The following is a 24469-nucleotide window of genomic DNA, read 5'->3' on the forward strand; positions in this document are numbered from 1 at the left end:
ATGCACATATCCGTTATATTAGCTATAACTTTTGGTCTCCAAATCCTTGTTGGGCCGGTGTAATGTTTCATCGAGACTGGAGGATACCGAACGCCCTCTCAACATCCTTTCTTGGTGACTCGTGTCTTATTTTAAATTCGTTCATCTTATCGCTTTGTGGATACGAGAAGCTTTTTTACAAGAGTGGCCCATTCCTGATAAATTCCATCTACAACATAGTATTATTGGTTGTATTGCATCTCGTTCACTATAAAATTGCATGATGGCACAAACCCATCTAAGACGACAGTGAATATCATTGTTTGGCCCGACAACTCCAAAAACCGCATGCCAAATCCAAAGGTCACTTAATGCAACTGCCTTTAGCATTATGGTGGGACATCTGTGATCATCTCGAGTATACTATCCTTGCCATGCAACAAGGCAATTTTTCCATTTCCAATGCATATACTCAATACTACCAAACATTCTAGGAAAAGTGTGACAACTTCACGAGCCTCCAATAACCATTGGTTGTCGGTTTCATTAAGCTTCCTAATATATTCCTTTGAATGTAGTTTGATAACATACTTGCAAAATTTTCTTAGGCAATCCATGGGCGTACTTTCACCAATCCGTATATTCATCGGTTGCGTCAGCTCCTGTGTGACGTATGGCGGATGTGCATTTCTGAATAGAAGAAATACTCTTTCTTCCGACTGCATTTGTTCTTTGTGAAAAAATACAGATAATTGGAAGACAAGTCGTTTGCACTGTTTTGAATGTTTTTCTTCTTCCCATTTAAATTACGGGGTTGTAATAAACATTGTATGGCTATGATAATACGTAATACCTACATAGTAAAGGTACAAGTGTCGTCTTTATATATTCATAATCTGATGAAACACACCAAAATATACACATCCGTTCATTACTCAATAACCTCATCATTGTGATTGTCACCGTTGTAGATGTTTTTTCACTTCCTTTGGTTGTGTGTATATATAACTACAATGTCTACCATTTTCAACAATGGTAACACTGTGCATTTGTAAATTTTACCTATGTTAGAATCGTCATGATGATCGATATACATCTTTTACAAGGACCTCTAATCCTCTATCATGATTTATCCTCGTCTTTTTGTGACAGAAACAAACTCATGAAATGGAAACATGTGACTTCTCATCTCTTTGTACGAATTAATAAGAAAGAATTCAAAAGTCCTAACCTTTCCATAAACTGAAATAAACAATTAAAAAAATGATATGTGATAATTCTATTTCAATATAATAAATACTAGGTTAGAACCCCGTGTATTACACGGGTTGAATAAATGTAATTTTATATACTAAATTAAAACAATTATTCTTTAAAAATCTCGTTTATTACACGGGTTGAACAAATGTAATTTTATATATTAAATAATAAAAAACTTATATCTCTAAGAACCTCATATATGTATTGTACTGAATTAATGTAATTTTATATACAAAATAATAAAAACCCGTGTATTGTACGGGTTGAATAAATCTAATTATATATACTAAATAATAAAAAAAGTTATATCTTTAAAAACATTGTGTATTACACGGGTTAAATAAATGTAATTTTGTAACCTTGTGTATTACATGAGTTGGATAAATGTAATTTTATAAACTAAATAATAAAAAAATTATATCTTTATAAACCCCGTGTATTATACGGGTTGAATAAATCTAATTATATATACTAAATCATCATCATCATCATACTCAGTAAATCACACAAATAGCAAAGCTAAGGTATGGTCTGAGAAGAGTAAGATGTAGAGGCTGCTTTCAGTAAGACCCACGACTCGATAGTAGTTTTGCATCAAGCTTTGGACATAAGGCACATAACACTTAGCAATCGGGACAAAGACCGATTAGTGAATATTCCCTTTTGTCTTTCTTCTATCAACGCCACCACATGATGATGATGCATGATTAACCGTCCGTCGCTTTTAACGTTATTTTCACAAATTTAGTGTAATAACGTTAAAATTGGTGCAATTTCACTTTTGCCCTCCGAGCGTCCACACATATATACATTATTAAAAGTTAGATTAGATTATATATGAAATTAATTGTATAACAAAAAGTCTTTATAAATTTCACGTAGAATTAATTGGAAACCTTTATTAAAAGTAGGTTAGATTATATATGGGTTTATACGTGTGAGTAATTGTGATTATTGAATGGTTGAATTTTGAGGGTTTTGAAATGTGAATTTGATTATAATAGATTATATTTTAGTTTTAAAACTTCTAGAATGATTGAATCAAATAAAAGGATTATGATTTCCTAGAAACAAAAATAACTGATTTTTTTTCTGATCATTTAAACATGGGCAAATAGAACGATAGCATCTTAATAAAAAAAATAACTAATTACAAATGTGAAACCCAATAATTTTACTTCTGTCCCATTTGAACGGAAAAGATAAATACAAACTAAATTTAAAAAAAAAAATACAATATGAAAGTAAGAGATAGAATAATCGATATATTTTTTTCATAAAATATGAGATAAGGGTAAACTAAATAAAAAAGTGTCAATTTGGTAAATAATAATATTAAGTATGAAAAAGAAGGAAATTACAAATGTAGACATCTTCAATAAATGACACGTGTCCAAAATCAAATTTCTTTTATTAGATAGTAAGTATAGATAGATACTTTATTAGCCTTTTAAATAATTTTAACATATTCATACATTATCATCGTTATTATTGTTTAAATTCTAATTTAAATAAACTAAACAATTTATATTATTGTAAAAAATATTACCATATGGTTGATTAAACATTATTTAGATTGTAAATGTAAATTACATATATTTTTCATTTATAAAAGCTTTTCTTTCGAGGTGGGACTGTACAATATTAATAGCTCATGTCCCCATGGAATATTAGAAAACCTGTAACATATTTTAATGGTCAGGTTTTGGACATTTTTAGTGAAGTTTCTAAATGGTACAATATTACGAAAACTTTCGAAACCACGTACGAGTTTCAACTTTCGATACACTGATATATCAGTTATATTATTAGACTTTTCTTCTTTCTAAACTCTTCTACTTTTTAGATCTATCTGGTTCTAAAGATATTTATTTTGATGATAAGGACACATCAACGAATTAAAAAAACATTTATTGGTTTGTTGTTTCACGAATACTTGACAAGGTTTAGCATGTAACTATATGTTTTGTTATATTTGTGTTTGAGAAATATAAGTTACTGTTATTTACTCTTCTCCTATTGACCTTTCGAAGGAGTGAGTTGTAATTAGTGACGGACACACGAAATATTTGTGGGGGGGGGGGGGGGGGGGTGGACTAGTAATTTATTCAAACTTTCAATGAGTGCGATCAGGATTTTTTTTTCCTATAAAATATACTAATTTTTCTCACCCAGCCCTCTACCTAGGCTCGCCCCTAGTTGTAATGGTGGGTGGTAGAAGTTAATTGTATATTATTGTTATGTTATGTCATCTATCAAGGGCGGACTTAGAGTGTTAGTGGGGGTAGCACGGGCTACCCCTCAACCTCGTTTTCGTTGTGTAAAAATACCCCTTTACTTCATTTCCGTAGTGTAAAAATACCTCTCTAACTCCGTTTCCGTTATATAAAGGATACCCATGATCCTAAAAAAAATTAGGATACCCCTAACTTTTTAGTCTATTTGTGTTTGAAAAATATAAGTTAGTGGGGTTGTAATCAGTGACGAACACAAGAAATATTTTGTGGGGGTGCAACCTAACTTTCAAGGGGTGTGATCAGGATTTTTTTCCTATAAAATAGACTAATTTTTTTTTTCACACAACCCTCTACCTAGGCTCGCCTCTAGTTGTAATGGTGGGCGGTAGAAGTTAATTGTATATTATTATTATGTCATTTATCAAGGGCGGACTTAGAGTGTTTGTGGGAGTAGCACGGGCTACCCCTCAACCTCGTCTCTGTAGTGTAAAAATTCCCCTTAACTATATTCCTGTAGTGTAAAAATACCTCTCAACTCCGTTTCCGTTATATAAAGGACACCCATGATCCTAAAAAAAATTAGGATACCCCTAACTTTTTGGGCTAGTTACGCCACTGTCATCTATACGGTTATACGTTGCATTTAGAAAGAAACCACCCCCCCCCCAAAAAAAAAAAAAAAAAAAAAGAAAAAAAAAAGAAATTTTAGAGGAGATAAGGGGTTTTACCTTCTTGTAGATTAAAAATACATGGAAAGTAAACCAAATAGATTGGTCCTCTTAGGGTATGTTTGGCATGGAGCTTTTAGAAGCTTCTAGCTATAAGCTTTTAAGAAAAAGCTCCTATTTAATAAAAAGTCTTTTTGGTTGAAGGAGCTTTAAGCTTTTAGGTTAGGAGCTTGAAGCTTTTGGTTGAACGCTACTACTAGTAGCATTTGGAAGGAGCTACAAGCTTTTAGGGAAAAATACCTATTTTAACCTCTCAAAATAAGAAACTTTTTAATGCACCAACTTTCTAAATTTTTAGTTATGTCCATTTTGGTAATTTTATACATTTTATTAAAAGTTCCAGCTACTCTACCAAACACCAAATATATCTAAAAAGTTACAGCTACTAGCTACCAGCTACAACTACCAGCTTCCAGTCACCAACTACCAGCTTCCAGCTTTCAGCTACCAGCCACCAGCTACTTTTGCCAAACATACCCTTAGTGTAGTTTTCATCTCTATTCTCTAGTTTTTGTTCGACCGTATCTATCTTCATCCAACTTCTTGCTAACTGCTCTCTTTTATTTTTATACTAGGTTATAACCCCGTGTATTACACGTGTCGAATAAATGAATTTTATATACTAAATAATAAAACAATATATCTTTAAAAACCTCTTTTATTGCACGGGTTGAATAAATATAATTTTATATAGTAAATAAATTAAAATAATACATCTTTAAGAAACTTCATTTATTACAAGGGTTGAATAAATGTAATTTTATATACCAAATAATAAAAAAGCTACATCTTTAAAAATATGTGTATTACACGGGTTGAATAAATGTAATTTCCTATACTAAATAATAAAAAATATATATCCTTAATAAAACCATGTGTATTGTACGAATTGAATAAATCTAATTTTATATATCAAATAATAAAAAGTTATATTTTAAAAAACCTCCTCTATTACACGAGTCGAATAAATGTAATTTTGTATGGTAAATAATAAAAAAAGGTATATCTATAAAAAAACTACGTGTATTACACGGGTTTAATAAATCTAATTTTATATACTAATAATAAAAAAGTCATATCTTTCAATATACTAATGGATAACACTCGATATGCTATGGATATGGTGATTGCGAAGATGGTTATTGAAAAGAAGATATGTTATTCAAGAAGCAAATCAACATCTATTTGAGTGATAAAATGTTGGTACCAGTTCTGACAAATTGATTTATAAATTATGTAATAAAATTGATATAATAATTTTTTTAGTAATGAAAATAAAAATATTTCATATATTAAATGTAACGAAGTCTCAATAAATTTAACCATTTATTTAAAACTTGTAAATGTAGAAATAATAAATAATATTAGTTAATTTTATTTAAGTTTCGTAAAATCTATTTGATACCAAACTAAACAAAACGTTCAAATATATAGTTAATATCAAGAGTAAATTACAATTTTGGCCTCTGTGGTGATATCACTTTTACCCTTTTAGCCAAAAAAATGAATCTTTTAACATCTGAGCCCATAACGTTTTTTTTTTCTAACCCTTAGGGTTAGAAAAAAAAAACGTTGGGGTCCAAAAGGATCAGAAAAAAAGACGTTGAGTGATCAGATGTTAAAAATTTTTCTTTTTGGGCTAAAATGTTAAAAGTGATATAACCATAGAGGCCAAAATCATAATTTACTCTAATATTAAATTAGATAACTAAGTTTGAATTTGAAGTAAATAGATAAATATAAAAGTAATAATAATTAATTAGAAGAGATTAAACTAAAATTATAATTATCCATAAGACATGGCCTAATATGATGACAAGTGTTCTTAAAGTGGTTTCTTTTATTATATAGTATAGATAAAATTTATGTCGTTAGAAAAATTAAAAGAAAAGAAGAAAATCTATCCAAATCCGTCTGTAGTACAACTAATAGTTCTCAATACGCTTGAACTAGTTAAACCACATGAGGTTTATCATGTAAGATGTAAATTTAACTTATTAAGTGACCTTTATAAAAGGTGTTTCTTTTCAGGAGTGTTGGGATTCAACTATAATTCAACCGTTTATCAAATCTTAATCCAGAGAACCAACTCGGTTACACACCATTATATATATATATATATTATATATATATATATTGATTTCAAGGGACGATGAATAGTAAATTTATTTTTATAGTAATATATAGTTTTTTTTATTATTTTATTATTTAATATATTATAATAGTTTATTATTACATTTAATTTTAATAATATTGATTTCAAGGGACGATGAATAGTAAATTTATTTTTATAATAATATATAGTTTTTTTATTATTTTATTATTTAATATACTATAATAGTTTATTATTATATTTAGTTTTAATAACATATTTTCCTTTTTTCTAAACATCTATTTCCTTTACCTTTTATTAATAATTGTTTTTTTCTTGTTTTAACATATATTAATTTATCGATTAATTTGATACTTCTTTAATAAGTTACGTTTATAACTTTTTTCTAAAAACTTAAATACGTAGTTGTGCTTGGTTTCTTTCCCTGACATTCCGTTATAAGTTTTGTTAAAACGGGGTTATACTCAAAATAAATTATTTATTTAGTATTATAAAATGGTACGATGATAAACTAAATTGTTCTAATGGTTTCACTTTCTAAACAACATGCTTTATTTTCAAATTACGTTTGTTTTATATTATTATTTGCTCGGTTTCGCCGCAACGCACGATATAAGAAATCTAGTATGCATTACATTCAATTATTTGTAACGGTAGATAATAAACAAATAAAAGTTTGACATACACATAAAAGCTCTTTTCAAAAAATATAAAATATAATATAGTCAGTCACACTAGCTCTGTTTTTCCTATTGTCAGGTCAGTAATCCCCCAAGCTGCCGACATACAAGTTATACAACCGTCCATACAAATCGATAGTCAAAAGCTATTGACTGGGCCCAATTGGTTTTCAAACATAATAAAATAACTGTATTATATCAAACTACTGTAGCGGTTCAGTTATAAATTTTTAATAGTTAGACCAGTGGAGGGTTTTTGGGCTCTTTGAAAATGCCCCTCCACGCCTTGGAACCGTCCTCCTGGGTGTTTTTTTTTCAAAAAGAAAATGGTTTGGCGTTCTTTTTATAACGCTCATGTTCATTCTTTTTGGCCAATGACTTCCCTGATGGTTTTTGTTTGGCCAATAAGATTTTCTTGATGGTTTTATTTTATTTTATTCTATTATATTACACCTCTTTTAACATAATTCCCCACAATACCCACATCTTCACTACACCTATTTTATTAAAACGCTCCATAATGTCTCATGCTGACTGGACTGCCATGTGCAGAACGCCTATGAGTGAAGGCATTATTCATGTGTAACAACCACTACACATGATCTTATAGTTTTTTGACTAATGATTTCATGTGTACCACTACACATAATCTTATAGTTCTTTGTCAAATGATATTTATGATTATAACATTTTTTTAATTATTTAGACAATAGCCAAAACTGGCAAGTTATGAACAATCTTAAAATCAAAACATGGGTTATAACTTATAAGTTTAAGAGTAAATTACAAACATTGTTGTTTATTTTTATACTCAATTTCAACATATGTCCTAGGCTTTAAAAGTGACATTTTTGTAATTAATGTTTCAAAATCTTGTCTTTTGGTCCTAACCCAATTAGTTTTCTTTGTTAAATCAAATCAAGGGAATTTTGGTTTTTCCCCCAACCTTTTCATTTCTTTCTGTTTATGTATATAAAACTAAAAAAAATCAACACACACTTTATTCTCTCTCTTAAGGCAAACCGGATTCTGGTCGTCACCGTCCACCACCATCCATCTTCGGCGACCAAGACCCCCCCCCCTCCCACCCCACTGCCATCTAGTTTTCATATCTGAAAGGGGGCCTATAACTTTTTAAAGAAATTGTTGAAATGATTAGTGTCGGGTGAAAAGGAGAATGGATTATAAAGGGTTCTGAATTTCAAATGGAAAAGTGACATGTGATAGGGATGAAGACGATGAAGTTACTTTGTAGTCGGTGGAGTGGTTACCGATAACGCGTTTAATAATGTACCATATAATTGAACTGAATTGTCCCATCCTAAACCTAGATGTGAAAATAATTTATCAAAATATTATAATGAAATGTAATATAAGTCATTTAAAATAATGCTAAAACTATATATAATTCTTGTTAGCCAATAAAAAATGGAAATAAAAACTTGGACTGATAAAAATTTGACTACAATTAATTAAAAACATATTCATTTTTTTAACCGCAAATTTAGATCATTGACGTACCACTAGAGTATTATCGATTTATTGTGCCACCAGCCTAACCATCCGATCATATGCATCTCCACTAGGCGTCTAGGCATAATGCTATACACCAATTCATGATGAAAACCCAATAAATATGGGAAAACCCACTGGAGTACTATCGTGCCACCAGCGTAACCACCCGATCATATGCATTTCCACTAGGCGTCTAGGCATAATGCTATACATCAATTCATGATGAAAACCCAATAAATATGGGAAAACCCCCTTGTAGGAATCGAACCCGGTACCTATTTCTCCCAAAGCCTTATCTCACCCTCAAGATGCCACTAGGCTTTTAAGCCATGGCCAAACATATTCATTTAATATCTTAGACACTTAGTATGTAATTAAAGGAATATTGAATTCTAATAATCTCAACTATTCGTCATTGGTTACCAACAATCCAAACTTTAAAAATAACAACGGGTAGTCTCAACTATTAACATATTGGCCTCGAATAGACTATGACTAACACAACCCTAACACCACCATCAGTCTTCAGTCGTTGGGAAAACGTTTTTGGCCAGAAAACAGTTCCTAAAGATCCGATCTAAGGTCACAAAGAGGTTTAAGACGAAAATGTTGAGTTTTCCGGCCAAAAATTTAGTTTTTTTCCGGCGAAAAAGAAATTTTCTAGCGATCTCAATAATTGGGGCTTTTACTAGAAAAAAAGGTTGCTAGAGGTCCGTAATAAGATTACAAAGAGGTTTGGGACGAAAAGGTTAAATTTTCCAGCAACCGGAGACTAACGACGTTAGGGTTCTGTTAGTCAGGGTCTATTGGAATTGGAGGCCAATATGTTAATAATTGGGACTGCCAGTGGTTATTTTTGAAGTTGCGACTGTTGACATCCAACGACGAATAATTAAAATTATTAAAATCCAATATTCCATAATTAAAAGCATACAACTTGATGCACAAATCGAGTTCTGGCCCAAGCTAATTCGTGTTCAATCAAAGATAGTCAAAATTAGTTCTTGATCAAACTGGGTCGGGCTAAACCGGTTTATAAGATGGGGGGGGGGGATGATTGGTTTGGTTTGGTTTAAAGCCGGATATAGCCCGTTTAGTTTGGAATTTAACCGGTTTCAATCAAGTGGTTCTCAACCTGAGTTCAACCCTACGAGTCGGGTCGGGTCGGGTCCAACCAAACTGGTTTTAATAATTGTGTTAGTGGGCCAGTGGAAATGCCAACAACTTTTGACTCATAGCCCTACTGGAAGATTGGAAATCAGAGTGCCAAGAAGAATATGCCAATATTCCTCTTTTAATTCGCTTCTTCAACTCTCGAGTCTTCTTGATTCATACCCACATCAGTTCTCCTCGTTCAATCAACGTTTCTTCAGGTAATCAAAGGGTTCATTCACTCTATTTCTTAACATGTTTGAGACTTTTGTTAGGGTTCATGATTTGAGTGTATATGCAATTAACTGATCAGATGTCCCAATTCAGAACTTGGGTTTTAAGCTTTTAATGTTAAAGTTATCTTGTCGCTTGTAATTTAATCTTTTGTGATGAATTTGAAGTTAAATTTGCAGTTTTTAAGTTCCCCTTAACAGTTGCACACTACATGTTCGACCAAATGCTCCAATATTCATGGGACTTAGTCAATTAGGGATAGTATTTTTGTGGATGATGTTATGTTAGTTGCGGAGAGTAAACAGAGCCCGAATGCGAAGTTAGATGAGTGGCGAGTAGGTTTAGAAGGCAAAGGTTTAAGGATTAATCGCCCTAAGAGTCGGTATCTATACCTATACTGTGATTTTAGAGGTGCAGAGGACACTTAGATCACCATTGAGGGCAAAGTGGTTCCGCAGGTAGTTAGTTCAAGCATTTATGATCATTTGTACAAAGGGATGGTGAAGGGGTATGGCCCCGGCCCTAGAGATGTACAAAAAAACCGGTTTTTCAACCGAAACTGAAAAAAAAAAAAAAAAACCGAAACCGGTTTTTATAAAAACCGTTTTTTTTTTTAACCGGTTCGGTTATTAATCGATGGATCGGTTATAAGGCCGGTTTACATTCTAGCGAAAAAACCGGTTAACCAATAACGTTTAAAAAAACGGTTTTTCATAACCGGTTAATCTCTCATCGGTTATAAAACTGGTTACACCGGTTAGGATCGGTTACCACTTTCAGATATAAAAACCGTTTTTTTTTTTTTTTTTTTTAAACCGGTTTTCATTCTCTTCATAAATAACCGGTTCGGTTTTTCCAAAAAAACCGATTTGTACATCTCTAGGTGGCCCCTCTGCGGATTGAAGATGGGGAGATAGATAGTGAGGTAGCACACGATGTCCATGATGAATGGTGTAGGTGGAAAGCAGCAATTGGGGTATTGTGCGACAATAGGTTCCCAAGTCCCAACTAAATTAAAGGGAAATTTTTATAGGATTGCAGTTAGACCTGCTATGTTATACGGAACAGATTGCTGGGCTATCTAGAAGACACATGCACGTAAGCCGGAGGTAGCAGAGATGAGGACTCTGAGATGGATGTGTGGGCACACTAGGTTAGATAGGATAAGAAATGAGGTTTTTAGGGAAAGATTGGGGGTGGCTAGTATTTCATATAAGATAACCGTGGGTTGAAACTTTTAGCAGTTCATGGAGACGTAGGATTAAGGTTAAGGACTTTTAGAATGATGACACTGGCTTTTTTTTCTTTTTCTTGCTTTAGGAGCTTAGTACTTAGTCTATTCGGGGTGGTCTTTGCATGTCTATATGATGTGTCCTCTATCTGTAATATGTTTTCACCAATTTCCCGATATTCGTTCTTAGCCGTTATTTTTATTTTTTTAATTGGATTTTTATGAATACCTTTTCCAGCTGTCCTTCTAGTGACCTTTATCGTTGTTGGCAATCAGTCAAGTGGTTGACTGATTGCCAATTGACTTATGGGTCAAGCGAATCAAGTGAGCACAAGAAGATCCCTAGAGCATGTACATGGAGTCCAGGTGATTCAACATTCACCATTTGAGTTAGAAGAAATCTCTCAAAATGGGAACTTTCCGCAGTCAACTTATGGAAGGTTGACCATAGGAGTTAATCAACTCTTAAGAGTCCATACCGTGCAGTTAGTAGCCTATCAACTCATTCTATTTTTACCAATATTCTTGACGATCGCAAGTATTTTCACAATTTTTCGTCTTTTTTTTTATTTATTTATAATAGGAGAGTATGGCAGCAGAGACCATCGTGTTTGAGACCCATCCATGGTTGTATGCACGGTACTAACAATTATACAACAATGCGTTTATATAATCACTTGGTCGATATACTATATAGAGTAAATTACGTTTTTGGCCCCTATGGTTATATCACTTTTACTATATTAGCCTAAAATAAGAATTTTTAACATATCTGCCCTCATGGTCTCTATAACTAACTATTTTGGCCCCTATGTCTAACCATTTTAGCCCCCATGGTCTTTACAACTAACCATTTTTGCCCCCATGATCTCTAGACTTAGGGGCCAAAATGGTTAGTTATAGACACCATGGGGGCAGATATGTTAAAAATTCTTATTTTGGGCTAATATAGTAAAAGTGATATAACCACAGGGGCCAAAAACGTAATTTACTCTTCTATATATTCTAACATTTATTTTAAAAAATGTGGTAGGCGATAGACATCTTGGTGAGAGAATCGCAAACGTACTTACTTCAATTCCGTTTATTGCCGTTGGTATCCAAGCTCCAAGGCATGTTCTTCCTCGATTTCCTCAATGTTGATTAGTATGTTTAATATGAAATAAAAGTAAGAAGCGTATTGTTGAAGCGTGCAAATACTAACCTTTTATTTGCTTTCAATTTTTAGAAAGAATTTGAATTCTAAGCTTTACGCCAATTCATTAATCGGAGTGGGAATTGCTTCAAGTATGTACCATTCTTCTAAAGGGAGGTGGCGAAAGTATTTAAGATGGGCCGACTACACAATGATCGCTACGGCTACAGTGGTTAGTAAATACGCTTTTACCTATTTTTATCAATGAGTAAAATGCCATTTCCGTCCCTGAGGTTTGGTCAGTTTTGCGACTTTCGTCCAAAGGTTTGTATTTTCGCATCTGGATCCAAAAGGTTTAAAATCTTGCCATTTTCGTCCGGCTTGTTAACTCCATCCATTTTTCTCTATTAAGTCAGGGATATTTTCGTACATAAAGTGAAAAAGACCGAATTGCCATTTAATTGAATACATGTACTCATAGTTATTAAAGGCGCTAGGCGCACTCAAGGCGTATAGATCTCACTTGGGGCCTAGGCGCAAAAAAAGCGAGGGCCTACGAAAAATAAAGCGCATGATGAAAAAAATAAAAATATATTATGTGTTAGAAAAAGAATACTGTTCTTCAAATTAAATAAACAAAATCTATTATATAAAACTTTATATCATCTATTTTGAACCAAAAGTTCTAAAATATTAGTGTATTGCCGTAGAAAACTAGTTTTCCTTAGACAAAAGTATAAATCTGGCTAGAATCTTGTTGGAATTTAGAGAATTTGGCCGGAAACTCTCCGGAATCTATGAATCTCGCCAGAATGTGCGCCTGAACCAGCACCTGGAGAATTAAAGCGCAATTTCCTCGACTTAAAGCGCAACTGACTCGCCTCGCCTGAAAAAAGGGCCTAGGCGCAAGAGGCGATGGCTTTTAACAACTATGCTTGTACATATTTATGCTAAATGCTTGTACATGAAGTGAAAAAGACCTAATTGCCCTTTAAGTTAACAAAAAAAAAAAACGGAAATACCTCTGGCTTAACGGAGAAAAATGGATGGAGTTAACGAGTTGGATAAAATGGCAAAAGATTTCAAACCTTTTGGATCCAGCTTCGAAAAAAAACAAACCTTTGGACGAAAGTCGCAAAACTAGCCAAACTTTAGGGATGAACTAATTTTTGTATACCTATCTCATCGTTAATACATAAAATACAAGAATAATCATTGATTGTTTTTTTTCCAGTGCTTATCGAGGGCTCTTAGGGATGAAAACCCGAAACTTCTAATGGCTGCATCCGCCTTGTGTCTTCCTATTCAACCACTCATGGTTTCCGCTGTTCATACTGGGATGATGGAGGTATACAAAATTAGTGTGTAACAAATAATTAGCGTCTCGAATTTGATTATGAAATTATATTTCTCAATAATATTTTTTTTTTATTTTTTTCAGGTTGCGTTTGCAAGAAGAGCGGTTGAAAACCCCGAGCTTAAACTAGTGCATAATGTTCACAAAATGTCGGCGCTTTTAGGCGGTGCGTTTTTCGTGGCTGATGATTTGTTTCCTGAAATACCATATCTTCATGCTGGTTGGCATCTAGCTGCTGCTATAGGTGTCGGTGCTTGTAACAAGCTTCTTGAGTAGCAGCGTAATCCTAATTTGTCGAAATGGCCCGTTTTCAATTTATTATTTTTAGAGGTTTTTAAAACTTATCGGTGCATCATTGAACCCATCATGAAGTAAAGACCATAGACACGTCCGTTTTGTTGATTTTTTTTATTGTCGTTTCGTTACGTATGTAAGCGTAGGTTTGTGGGTGTAATTATGTTATTAAATGCCAATGTAATAGAATTGGATCATTTTTGAGCCACGCTACCGTGTCAGCATAGTGTGACTCGCTAAGTTTGCTTGTTGCTTTTGAAGACTTGAGTGATATGAATAGCATATGATGATAAGAAATTGTCACATGTAATCAAATCTAATGAGATTGAAGGTTCAGGAGCTGCATGAGGATGACATTGTATAAAACTCCATAAAACAATATACTTGAGGTTTACACCTTTAGCGCGGTTTCATACCATTACCGCGCTACATCACATTTTAGATTATAAAAGCCGTCGTCTGTAAGTTCTCATTCAGATTTTTTCAGTTCAGTTATAAGCCCACATATAACACTTCAAATACTTAATCAACTTATATGACAGTTATATAACATCATAAGTTAGTCTTTGTGCATTACTTCTTGTTTAGCTTTTCTCAAAGTTCATAAAGATTATTGTTCATACGTCCAATGGCCATAAAGTGTTTTATTCCACCTAAAACCACATCGAATTTCCCGGTAGAGAAGTGGGACAAAGAGTCAAACGTATGATACAAGAAACATGTCGACAGACAAGATGATCGAAGAGGGTACGCAAGCCTGTGCATTTTTTTTGGTCGAGTTTAAGCTGGTCAAATAAATCAAACTTTACAAATTATACAATACGCTATTTAGGCCAGGTTTAAGCGGGTCAAATATAATGATCATGAATTTACATATTACAATATGTTACTTGGGTCTACGACGACATAAGACTAACGTTGCCAAAAGCGCACAATAGATGTTTGGTAGCCTCTTAATGACCATTAAGATGCTACCTCTTAATGGTTTAAAACCTCTGAATGAATAAGAGGTAACCTCAAGTCTGAATGGTTAAGAGGTAACCTCTGAATGGTAAATCATCACATGTCACATTTTTCTACCTTCTCATTGGTAAAACTCTTAATGATTCCATTAAAAGGTAGCCTCTTAGTGACCATTCAGAGGCTACCAAACAGCCCCTAAATTATAATCCAACTACGTAAGAACAACTTTTTGATTAGCGGTTGTCATGAAACATGCTGCACAATTCAAGATCCAGATAATGTTTAAAAAATGTCAATGGTACAAAAACACAGGCAATATCTTATGTAAATGTTATTGCATTGCAATTATGAACTTGGAATATAACAGCCATTAGTCAACAAATCTTTTAGCTCAACAATCAGTCTACTATCTCAAACATAACATTAGAACATCCACACACCAGGAAAAGATTTCTGTTTGCAAAACTAGTCATGCAAAGTTCCCAAAATGTCCTCATCCCTAAAAAGATGATACCTGCAACAAACAGAGCAAAAACACATTTAACAGCAAATCATCTTAAACCAAAATTATTATTGTATTAACTTTGATAAAATGACAATGAAAAATGTAATGGCGTATGGAGGCGGGAATGCGAAGAAGAGTTTGAACCCAAGGTTAAAAAACCAAGATTCAAAAAAAGCACAAACCCGTACTATGAAGCCATCATTTACGTTCGTTTCACATGAAATAGTAACAAATCATGTGAAATGAACAACAAAATTGATGTAGAGGGCATGAATGATAGAGCACCCTACAGAAAACCTGTAAGTATTTCAGAATCATTGATTAAAGATTCTCCCCTTTTTTGACATTCATGCCCGTTTCAAACCCAAATTTACATAAAGTACTTATGTACATGGATTGTTTATAAGTTTATTATCGACTTTAAATCAAACTATCTAACATAAAACATTAGATAACAGCTGGAACGATGAGCATTCGCTGCGTCTAATGTTCTTCATCTTGGCTTTGAAATTCATCATTTTAGAGTGAGTTGGAACTTCTTGTTATCAAATATAGGGCTTGCAATTTTACACGAATACACGACACAAACCTACACGAAGTTAACAGGTATCGTGTACGGCCTTAACAGGTATCGTGTACCAAACAGGTAGACACGAGATTACCTGTTAATTTTCGTGTATAAACAGGTTAAATACCTGTTTACGTGCTAATACCCGTTAGTACACGATAAGAAATTAAATTAAATAAAACTCATCAGCCATGTGCGTGTGGGTTCCTTAATTCCTTTCTATTTTCATTCCTCGTTCAATTAAAAAAAAAATAATAAAACCCTAAACTCTCTCTGTAACTCTCAGATAGCATGTCGGGTTCGTGTTAACAGATATTAACAGGTAATTTTCGTGTATAACAGTCGAACAGTCGTGTTAACAAGTATTAACAGGTAATTTTCGAGTATATCGTGTCGTGTTCGTGTTTGAAAAAAAGGACACGATAAGTTATTGTGCCGTGTCTTATCGTGTACGGGTATACACGATATGCCAGCCCTAATCAAATAGATCATTTAGGATATATAGCTTAATCAAGTATGAACATCCTTAATCAATTATAGCAAACACATAATCATGTACCGAAATTGTTTATGAAAAGGTCACTATGTATTTATAACTTTAATAAAATATTCATATAAACAAAATCAAATGTTTAGTTTCCAATTTAAATCAAACTATCTAACATAGATCATGAATAACAGCTACAGTAATGAGCACTCCTAGGGCAGCAAACGAACTTGTTCATGTTCGTTCGTAAAGAAAAATATGTGTTCGCGAACCGTTCACGAACACTTATCGAACGGGATTTTATGTTCATGTTCGTGTGTTAAGGAAATGAACTTGTTCGTGTTCGTTTGTGTTTGTTTGTTAATTTTAGGCAACGAACGTTGACGAACACACATGAGCACAAACTAATGTTCATGAACACAAATGGAAACAAACGAACACAAACAATCGTTCATGAACAGAATATATAATACACCGACACTTATTAGACATTTAATTTGTTAGAATTTTGAAGTATTTAAATAAATATAAAAATTAAAAACACTAATGAAGTATCGAACACGTTACCAAATGTTCATGAACATATACGAACGAACACGACCTCTGTTCATGTTTGTTCATTTAACTAAACAAATGAAATTTCTTGTTCGTGCTCGTTTGTTTAATAAACGAACGAACACAAATTAAAAACACCAATGAAGTATCGAACACGTTACCGAATGTTCATGAACATAAACGAACGAACACGACCTCTGCTCATGTTTGCTCATTTAACTAAACGAATGAAATTTCTTGTTCGTGTTCGTTTGTTTAATAAACAAACAAACACAAACGAACTTCCCACCGAACGGTTCACGAACTTTTCGCCGAACGTTTGGTTTGTTTGCAGCCCTAATGTTCATCTTTCTATCAAATTGATTAATCAAAATCAATTAAAATAAACAGATTAATCATATAAAAACACTTCGGTACCAATCTAATCCCTACTTACTAGCAAATCAACAAATGCATCCTAGCTAAAATGACTGCATCTACATAAAAAAAAAAAAAAAAAAACAAAATACGTACTCTTTTTCACCAAGCTTTACTTCGGTGCCTCCATACTCCGGCAACAAAACAGTATCTCCTTCCTTGACACCAACCGGAATCGTGTTACCGGAGTTGTCACGAGCTCCCGGTCCAACAGCAATAACTTTTCCTGAATTCAACTGCAATCCACAACACAAATCAACCGTTGAATCAAAACCAGATCCAAACCGGATGATAAACAGAAAAACAACAATAATCACCTTGGATGATTTCTCCGGTAGAAGAATACCGGCGGTGGTTTTGGAAGGAGGAACAATCTTCTCCACCAATACTCTGTTGAGGCATGGGATCAGACGCTTCGCCATTGCTGTGATAGCGTCAATGAGGTGTTTTCCAGATTTAAATGGTGGTGGAAGGTTCTAGTAAGTCTGTTTTTTTTGAGGGTTTAGGGTTTTTCTGTGAACTGGTTCTGGTGGCTGCGAATCATTGTGGCCCGGCCCACTTTCGATTCATGATACTAGTAGGCCTATAGTTGTTGGGCTTAGGAAAAATTGATCCGATCCAACTGTTGTGTTTTATGTAGAGGTGTACGAAATTCGGTTTGGGTTAAAGCGGTTCGGGTTGTAAACTGGTCCATTTTTTTACCTTTGGGTTCGAATTGGTTTGGGTTGTAAATCGATTTGGATCGGGTTCAAACCGATTTGAAGCGTTAAACCCAGGTTTTTTATTGGCCCCGAGTCGATTTGGGTTATCCTGAACCTATGCCAAACCAACAGATTGGCTCGGGGCTCAAACTGGTTTCTTTTCTGGATCCAGGCGGGTTGAAAACCAATTCATTGGGTCTAAACTGGTTTTTTCTTTTAGAGTTAAATGTCATTTTAGTCCCCGTAGTTTGGGCTATTTTGTCATTTTAGTCCAAAGGTTTCATTTGTCGCTTGTGGGTCCAAAAATGTTTCACCATTGCCATTTTAGTCCACTGGGTTAACTTCATCCAATTTTTTCTAGTTAACGAAAAGGACAATTCGGTCATTTTATATGTAATTATGTTAACTAGAAGGGCAATTCAGCCATATAAAATGACCTAATTGTCTTTTTCGTTAACAGAAATAAATGATGAAGTTAACCCAGTGGACTAAAATGGCAACGGTGAAACCTTTTTGAACCCACAGGTGAAAAATGAAACCTTTAAACTAAACTTGCAAAATTACCCAAACCACAGGGACTAAAATGGCATTTAACTCTTTCTTTTACATCACTCGTTTCCTATGAGTGTCATTTATTGTTTAGTTATTAGCCTATAAAAGGTGAATTATAATTAAAAGTGGTAATTAATCACCTATGAAATAATTTAATTCATTTAAAGAATACTTATGATTGAACAATAATACTTATGATTGAACAAGTTAATAGAATAACTTACTGTGGGAGCCTCATTTAATGACTCTTGTTGCTTTTTTGGCATAGTGTGGCTGGCTAAGTTTACTTGTTGCTTTTGAATACTAGAGTGATATGAATAGCAGGTTTTTAGTAGTTGAGTAACCTCGACAATGAATAATGATAGCGATAATCATTGGTCACCCAAGTTAGGGGCTATTTGGCAACTTCTGAATGGTTAAGTGCTGAACCAGTAAGAGGCTTGAACTATTAAGAGACAGTATAAGGTTTAATCGTTCAGAGGCAAATATCTGACCAATTCAAATTAGAGCTCTTAACCATTCAGATCAGTGTAATGCTTAACCATTCAGAGGCAAATGTTTGAACCATTCAGACATTTGCTCGCGAAACAAACAATCTGAACCATTAAGTGGGTGTTTGGGATTACGTTTTGAAGTGATTATTTGATTATTGCGTTTGTAAAACATAAATAATCTAAAAAATTGTTTGGATGAAAAAGTGATTATCTGCCTCCAAAACGTAGTTTTGGAGAAGCATATACCTACATATTTTTTCAAAACGCAATTTTGAAAACGCATAATCTATTTTAAAAGCGCAACACCAAACACCCCCTAAGTGCTGAACCAGAACCATTAAGAGCCCCATTAAGAGCTAAACAAACAGCCCCTTAGTGCCCTTAGTCGTGAAATATAGGGGTGTGCATGGTTCGGTTCGGTTTTTGGGCAAAATCAAAACCGAAACCAAAATGTCGGTTTTTGGTTTTTCAAAACCGTTCGGTTTCGGTTTTTACACCGGTTCGGTTCGGTTTTTTGGTTATTTCGGTTTTTAAAACAAAAGTAGGTAATATTCAAAAATAAAAAAGTATAATTTAAAATTTAAGAATCTTTCTTATATGGTTACATTTAAGTTATTATACTTAATCTTTTTAACTAAAACTTTTTACATAAACCTAACCTTCTAATCAATTTTTATGTTTCTTCAAAATTTTTATTATGACTTTTTCTTTTATAATTCTTTGAAGATTGTTAATTTTTATATTAAACTAGAATTGCGACCCGCCGCAATGCGGCGGGGATTCTTTAGTTATAACTAAGTCGATACAGGACCCGCACGTTATGTTAAACCTGTCAAATGGGGAAAATAGACGACGTAAAAACGTTCACCCACACACGCACGTTGCGTCGTGTTAACTCGCAAAATTTAGAACGGAACGTAAAACGTTAAACCAAAGACGCACGTTGCGATGTGTTAAGTCACAAAATTTAGAATCAAGCATAAAACAAAAAATTTGCGGAAAATGAAAACTATAAAGGAACAAAGTTGAAAGTAAAAAAAGTTGTGATGATAGATTGCAAAGAATAAAAAGTTTTAGGTTAAAAGTAAAAAAATAAATAGTTTTGGGTTAAAAGTAATTTATGAAATACTTTTGGGTGAAAAGTAAAAAAAATCTTTTTTTTTGAAAAACCCCCAAAGTCAAGGTTACAACAACCATATCCATTACCATTTTTTCTTTGAAAAACCCCTCAAAGCACACCCCGGGTTGCGGCGGGGCGTAAAACGGTGTCAAGTAGTACTAATGCCACATAACCGTCATCGACCACTACACTGACTCGACCTAGGATCTGTGTGTTGCGACGAACCTGTCAAACACGAAAAATATAGGTAAAACGTTGAACCACACATGCACGTTGCGTCGTGTTAACTTGCAAATTTTGAAACAAAACATGAAAAAGTTGAACCACACTCGTACGTTGCGTCGTTTGAACTCGAAAAATTTAGAACTATACGTAAAACAAAAATTTACTTGCAAAATTTGAAACAAAACATGAAAAAGTTGAACCACACTCGTACGTTGCGTCGTTTGAACTCGAAAAATTTAGAACTATACGTAAAACAAAAATTTGCGAAAGATGAAAAGTATAAGTGACAATAGTTGTGAAGTTAAATTGCAAATAATGAAAAGTTTTGGGTTAAAGTTAAAAAAACAAATTATGTAGGGTTAAAATTGAAAAAGGTAAAACCATTGGGTTAAAAGTAAAAAAAATCAAGTTTTTTTTTGAAAATTTCCCAAAGCACAAGTTACAACTTGTATTGCATGTTTTTGTTGCTAATTTATATAGGTTTTAATTTTGTTATTTGTTATTGGCAATAAATAAATCATCTCAATTATAAATAAATATCTTAATGTTTTTATTATAAGTACTTAATATTCAAGAATAAAATTAATAATTTTTAATAGCATGGGTTAAACACTTAAACTTAAACATAAAAATCTATGTTTTTTCATTTCGGTTTGGTTCGGTTTTTTTTTTTCAGTTATTGAAAATGGTTATCCAAAGACCGAACTGAAATTTTTGGTTATTAAAAATCCGAAAACCGAACCGTCGGTTTTTGTTTCGGTTTGGTTTTATCGGTTATTTCGGTTACGGTTCAGTTATTTCGGTTTTCTGCTCGCATCTAGTGAAATATCTTTTAAGATAACAGTATCATATTCATTATATTCTCCGGCAAAAAGATTCTTCATTTTTTTTTTTGGTTTAATTTTAGCTATATGTATCCCATAGGTTAATAACTTATTTTGCACAGATCGTATTATTCTTACTCAAAATTTAAAGAAAATTGAGGTTCGATTACTCATACAATCAATTACTCAAACTTGAGCATATGTATCAAGATTGTTTCAAGCTCTATCCCCATTTTTCATCTTCTCCAAAGATGAAAATGTTTCACACAACCCATACGTCAAAGCAAAAAATTTAAGACAACTAGAATTTAGCCTACGCTTTTGCTAAGACATCCATGAATGTGTTTGCTAGGATCGTTGTTTGGCAAAATGTGCCGGCTAAGCACACCAAGGGAGACCCAAGTGAAGGCTTGGGTGGGCGGGCTCCCCACTTACAAATTTATAAGCAAAAATCTCAATCGCACCTCTTGAAAGTTGGGTTGAATCCCTCTTCTCACCCCTAGAAAATAATTCGTTAATTCGCCACTTAAGCCCGTGCTTTTGGATATTTGACTAAAACTTAGTCCACATTTTTAAGGACGACTAAATTTCCATGTTTGATTTAAAAAATAAAAATGGTGGTTATTGTGGTCATTTTCGCTTATTTTTAAGGGTAAGTTTGTAATTTAACTTTTATTTATATTCTTTTTTTGGCCACTCCGATCACGGCTCCGAGGCACCAACACCCTTCGTCCCTAATTTTTTCTGTTTTCTGGTAAGTGATAATAACCCTAAATTTGTGTATAATTGTTCAATTCATGTAAATTTTTCAAATTTATAACGTGCATTTGCTAAATAAGAACTTGTAGTTGTTAATTTATGATTTGATACAGCTCTCTTTCACTTTTAATTGCATGAGAAACCGTTTCTAGTTGTGCACACGAAGTGTTCGATGAAATGCCTCACTAGGATTTTTTTGATTTTATTACAGGAAATCTTATAACATCTAAACTATATGATCAATTGTTAAAGATGAGTAGGCTCTATGATGGGTGGAATGAAATTTTAAAGATTCAGAAGTTTCGAAGAGCAGTAGGAAAAACCATATTTTTTTCGTTCTCGGCTCTCATTAGCTATGCATACAATAACAATACGTACGTATAGCCGTATACTGTTACTGTTACGGGTTTGTTTTATTCGTGTTATTAAAGTTTCTAGTTTGTTCTTCATATGATTGTTGCAGGACCCGAGCTGGGTACTCCAGAGGTGATCAGTTTTATGCGTCGTATCCTGCAGGGAGTGAGCTTTTGACTGATACAACTAAGGTGAGATTTTGCAAAAGGGTTTAATTGTAATTGTTTGTTAATTGAAGTTATGAGTTGATTGCGCTTTCGGTTTGTTTATAGTTGTATAAATCTGCACTTGGGAATTGCTTTGAAGAGGAAGAGTGGGGTCCGATCGAATGGTCTATAATGGCTAAGCATTTTGAGCGTCAAGGGAAATCACCGTACGCGTATCATGCTGTAAGTTGAAATAATGCTTTCTATTTAGCCACCATTTGATATAGCGAATCTAAATAGTAACAAAACAAAAACGTACTAAGATAATAGTAGTTTCTAAAAGAGTAACTTACAAAAATCGTTCTTTATGTATGTTACTTATTGCAAACTGTGTCCTTTGTCTTTAATAATTACAGAAAACGTACTCAATGTTTGCAAACCCTTGCAAGTTATGTCCTTTAGCCCTAACTCAGTTAATTTTTGTGGTTAAATCTGACCAAATAGACCCCACGTGAGGGTATTTTGGTCATTTTACTCTCATGTGGGGTCCATTTAGTCAGATTTAACCACAAAAATACCCTCATGTAGGGTCCATTTGGTCCGATTTAACCACAAAAATTAACTGAGCTAGGGCTAAAGGACATAACATGCAAGGGTTTGCAAACATCAAGTACGTTTTCCATAATTATTGAAGACAAAGGACAGAGTTTGCAATAAGTGACATACATAAATGAGTATTTTTGTAATTTACTCTTTCTAAAAAGTAACAAGGTTGGGTACTAATAGTTATAAGTTTAAGTACTAACTCTGTAGTAGTGACATTAATATAACAATGCCGTCTAATAATCATGCATGTATGGTTGTAATAATAACATTCGTGTCGAAAGTCAGTAATCGCTCTATTCAGATATGATATTAGTCTAGTCTACTACAAGTAACATAGACTAAATTTAACATGTTTATGCTCCTTGACCTATAATTATTATCATTGTTTTGTGTTTTTGCAGCAATATCAGGCACACCTTGCCTCTAATGGACATCTTGATGGAAGTGGTTGATGTTTGGATGGAATTAACTTGTTAGTGGTGAGTTTTAAATTTTAATCCATCATGGGTGTTATGTGAGGATCTAAGTGAATTGTGTGATACAATCTGGACAAAATAATTCATGTAATTTAATAGAGTTAAATGCCATTTTAGTCCTTGTGGTTTGGGCCATTTTACCAGTTTAGTCCAAAGGTTTCATTTTTCTCCTGTGGATCCAAAAAGGTTTCACCGTTGCCATTTTAATCCACTGGGTTAACTTCATCCATTTTTTCTGTTAACCAGAAAGGCAATTCGGTCATTTTATATGTAATTATGTTAACTAGAAAGATAATTCGGCCATATAAAATGACCGAATCGCCCTTCTCGTTAACATAAATAATGGATGAAGTTAATTCAATAGACTAAAATGACAACAGTGAAACCTTTTTGGACCCACAGGAGAAAAAGGAAACCTTTGGACTAAACTGGCAAAATGGCACAAACCACAGGGACTAAAATGTCATTTAACTCAATTTAATATTATGAATTTATATCCAATGTACAAAGATACTAAAGATAGTATGTTGGTGGAATATGTCACTTTACTGGATCAACTTAAGCCCATTATACTTCGGCTAATAGTCTACTATCACAGGCCCGTTAACAGGCCCATCAAGGATAGACTATTTATAATGTCTATCTTGATGCCAATAAACATAGATAGGAAAAATCAAACTGGAGATTACAAATAAAAAAATTAATAAAGTTTAGTTGAGTGGGGATAAAAACTCAAAATCAGTGTTTTGTAATGTTTTACATTATTTGTTTTATATATTTTAAACATTAATAAGATAATATA

General features: G+C 33.4%; 3 protein-coding genes across 3 annotated transcripts; 2 read left to right on the forward strand and 1 right to left on the reverse strand.

Annotated features, from left to right (window-relative positions):
- The first annotated feature begins 9728 nt into the window (after positions 1-9728).
- LOC110871924 lies at positions 9729-14197 on the forward strand. The gene is made up of 7 exons (XM_022120679.2): positions 9729-9885; positions 11368-11614; positions 11713-11768; positions 12163-12241; positions 12358-12496; positions 13499-13612; positions 13706-14197. Exons 2-7 carry the CDS (start codon positions 11436-11438, stop codon positions 13895-13897), a joined length of 759 nt encoding a protein of 252 aa, XP_021976371.1. The 5' UTR covers positions 9729-9885; positions 11368-11435; the 3' UTR covers positions 13898-14197.
- Positions 14198-15159: 962 nt separating this feature from the next.
- LOC110871925 (10 kDa chaperonin, mitochondrial) lies at positions 15160-17899 on the reverse strand. The gene is made up of 3 exons (XM_022120680.2): positions 17728-17899; positions 17507-17646; positions 15160-15392 (listed from the first exon to the last, which is right to left on the reverse strand). Exons 1-3 carry the CDS (start codon positions 17830-17832, stop codon positions 15344-15346), a joined length of 294 nt encoding a protein of 97 aa, XP_021976372.1. The 5' UTR covers positions 17833-17899; the 3' UTR covers positions 15160-15343.
- Positions 17900-21951: 4052 nt separating this feature from the next.
- Positions 21952-23786, forward strand: LOC110871926. The gene is made up of 5 exons (XM_022120681.2): positions 21952-22080; positions 22297-22459; positions 22549-22630; positions 22712-22828; positions 23593-23786. Exons 2-5 carry the CDS (start codon positions 22338-22340, stop codon positions 23641-23643), a joined length of 372 nt encoding a protein of 123 aa, XP_021976373.1. The 5' UTR covers positions 21952-22080; positions 22297-22337; the 3' UTR covers positions 23644-23786.
- Positions 23787-24469: the final 683 nt, after the last annotated feature.

This window comes from Helianthus annuus, chromosome 8 (assembly GCF_002127325.2).
Source record: "Helianthus annuus cultivar XRQ/B chromosome 8, HanXRQr2.0-SUNRISE, whole genome shotgun sequence".
In the NCBI taxonomy this organism is placed as follows: domain Eukaryota; kingdom Viridiplantae; phylum Streptophyta; class Magnoliopsida; order Asterales; family Asteraceae; genus Helianthus; species Helianthus annuus.

What these genes read in the sequence shown, in the direction of transcription:
- LOC110871924 (XM_022120679.2), top strand. Translation starts at nt 11,436, where the DNA reads ATGGGTCAAGCGAATCAAGTGAGCACAAGAAGATCCCTAGAGCATGTA. An exon ending in TGATCGCTACGGCTACAGTG is followed by an intron (nt 12,497 to 13,498) that starts GTTAGTAAATAC and finishes TTTTTTTTCCAG; the next exon opens with TGCTTATCGAGGGCTCTTAG. An exon ending in TTCATACTGGGATGATGGAG is followed by an intron (nt 13,613 to 13,705) that starts GTATACAAAATT and finishes TATTTTTTTCAG; the next exon opens with GTTGCGTTTGCAAGAAGAGC.
- LOC110871925 (XM_022120680.2), bottom strand. Translation starts at nt 17,832, where the DNA reads ATGGCGAAGCGTCTGATCCCATGCCTCAACAGAGTATTGGTGGAGAAG. An exon ending in TACCGGAGAAATCATCCAAG is followed by an intron (nt 17,647 to 17,727) that starts GTGATTATTGTT and finishes TGTGGATTGCAG; the next exon opens with TTGAATTCAGGAAAAGTTAT. An exon ending in GTAAAGCTTGGTGAAAAAGA is followed by an intron (nt 15,393 to 17,506) that starts GTACGTATTTTG and finishes TGTTTGTTGCAG; the next exon opens with GTATCATCTTTTTAGGGATG.
- LOC110871926 (XM_022120681.2), top strand. Translation starts at nt 22,338, where the DNA reads ATGAGTAGGCTCTATGATGGGTGGAATGAAATTTTAAAGATTCAGAAG. An exon ending in TATGCATACAATAACAATAC is followed by an intron (nt 22,460 to 22,548) that starts GTACGTATAGCC and finishes TGATTGTTGCAG; the next exon opens with GACCCGAGCTGGGTACTCCA. An exon ending in TTTTGACTGATACAACTAAG is followed by an intron (nt 22,631 to 22,711) that starts GTGAGATTTTGC and finishes GTTTGTTTATAG; the next exon opens with TTGTATAAATCTGCACTTGG.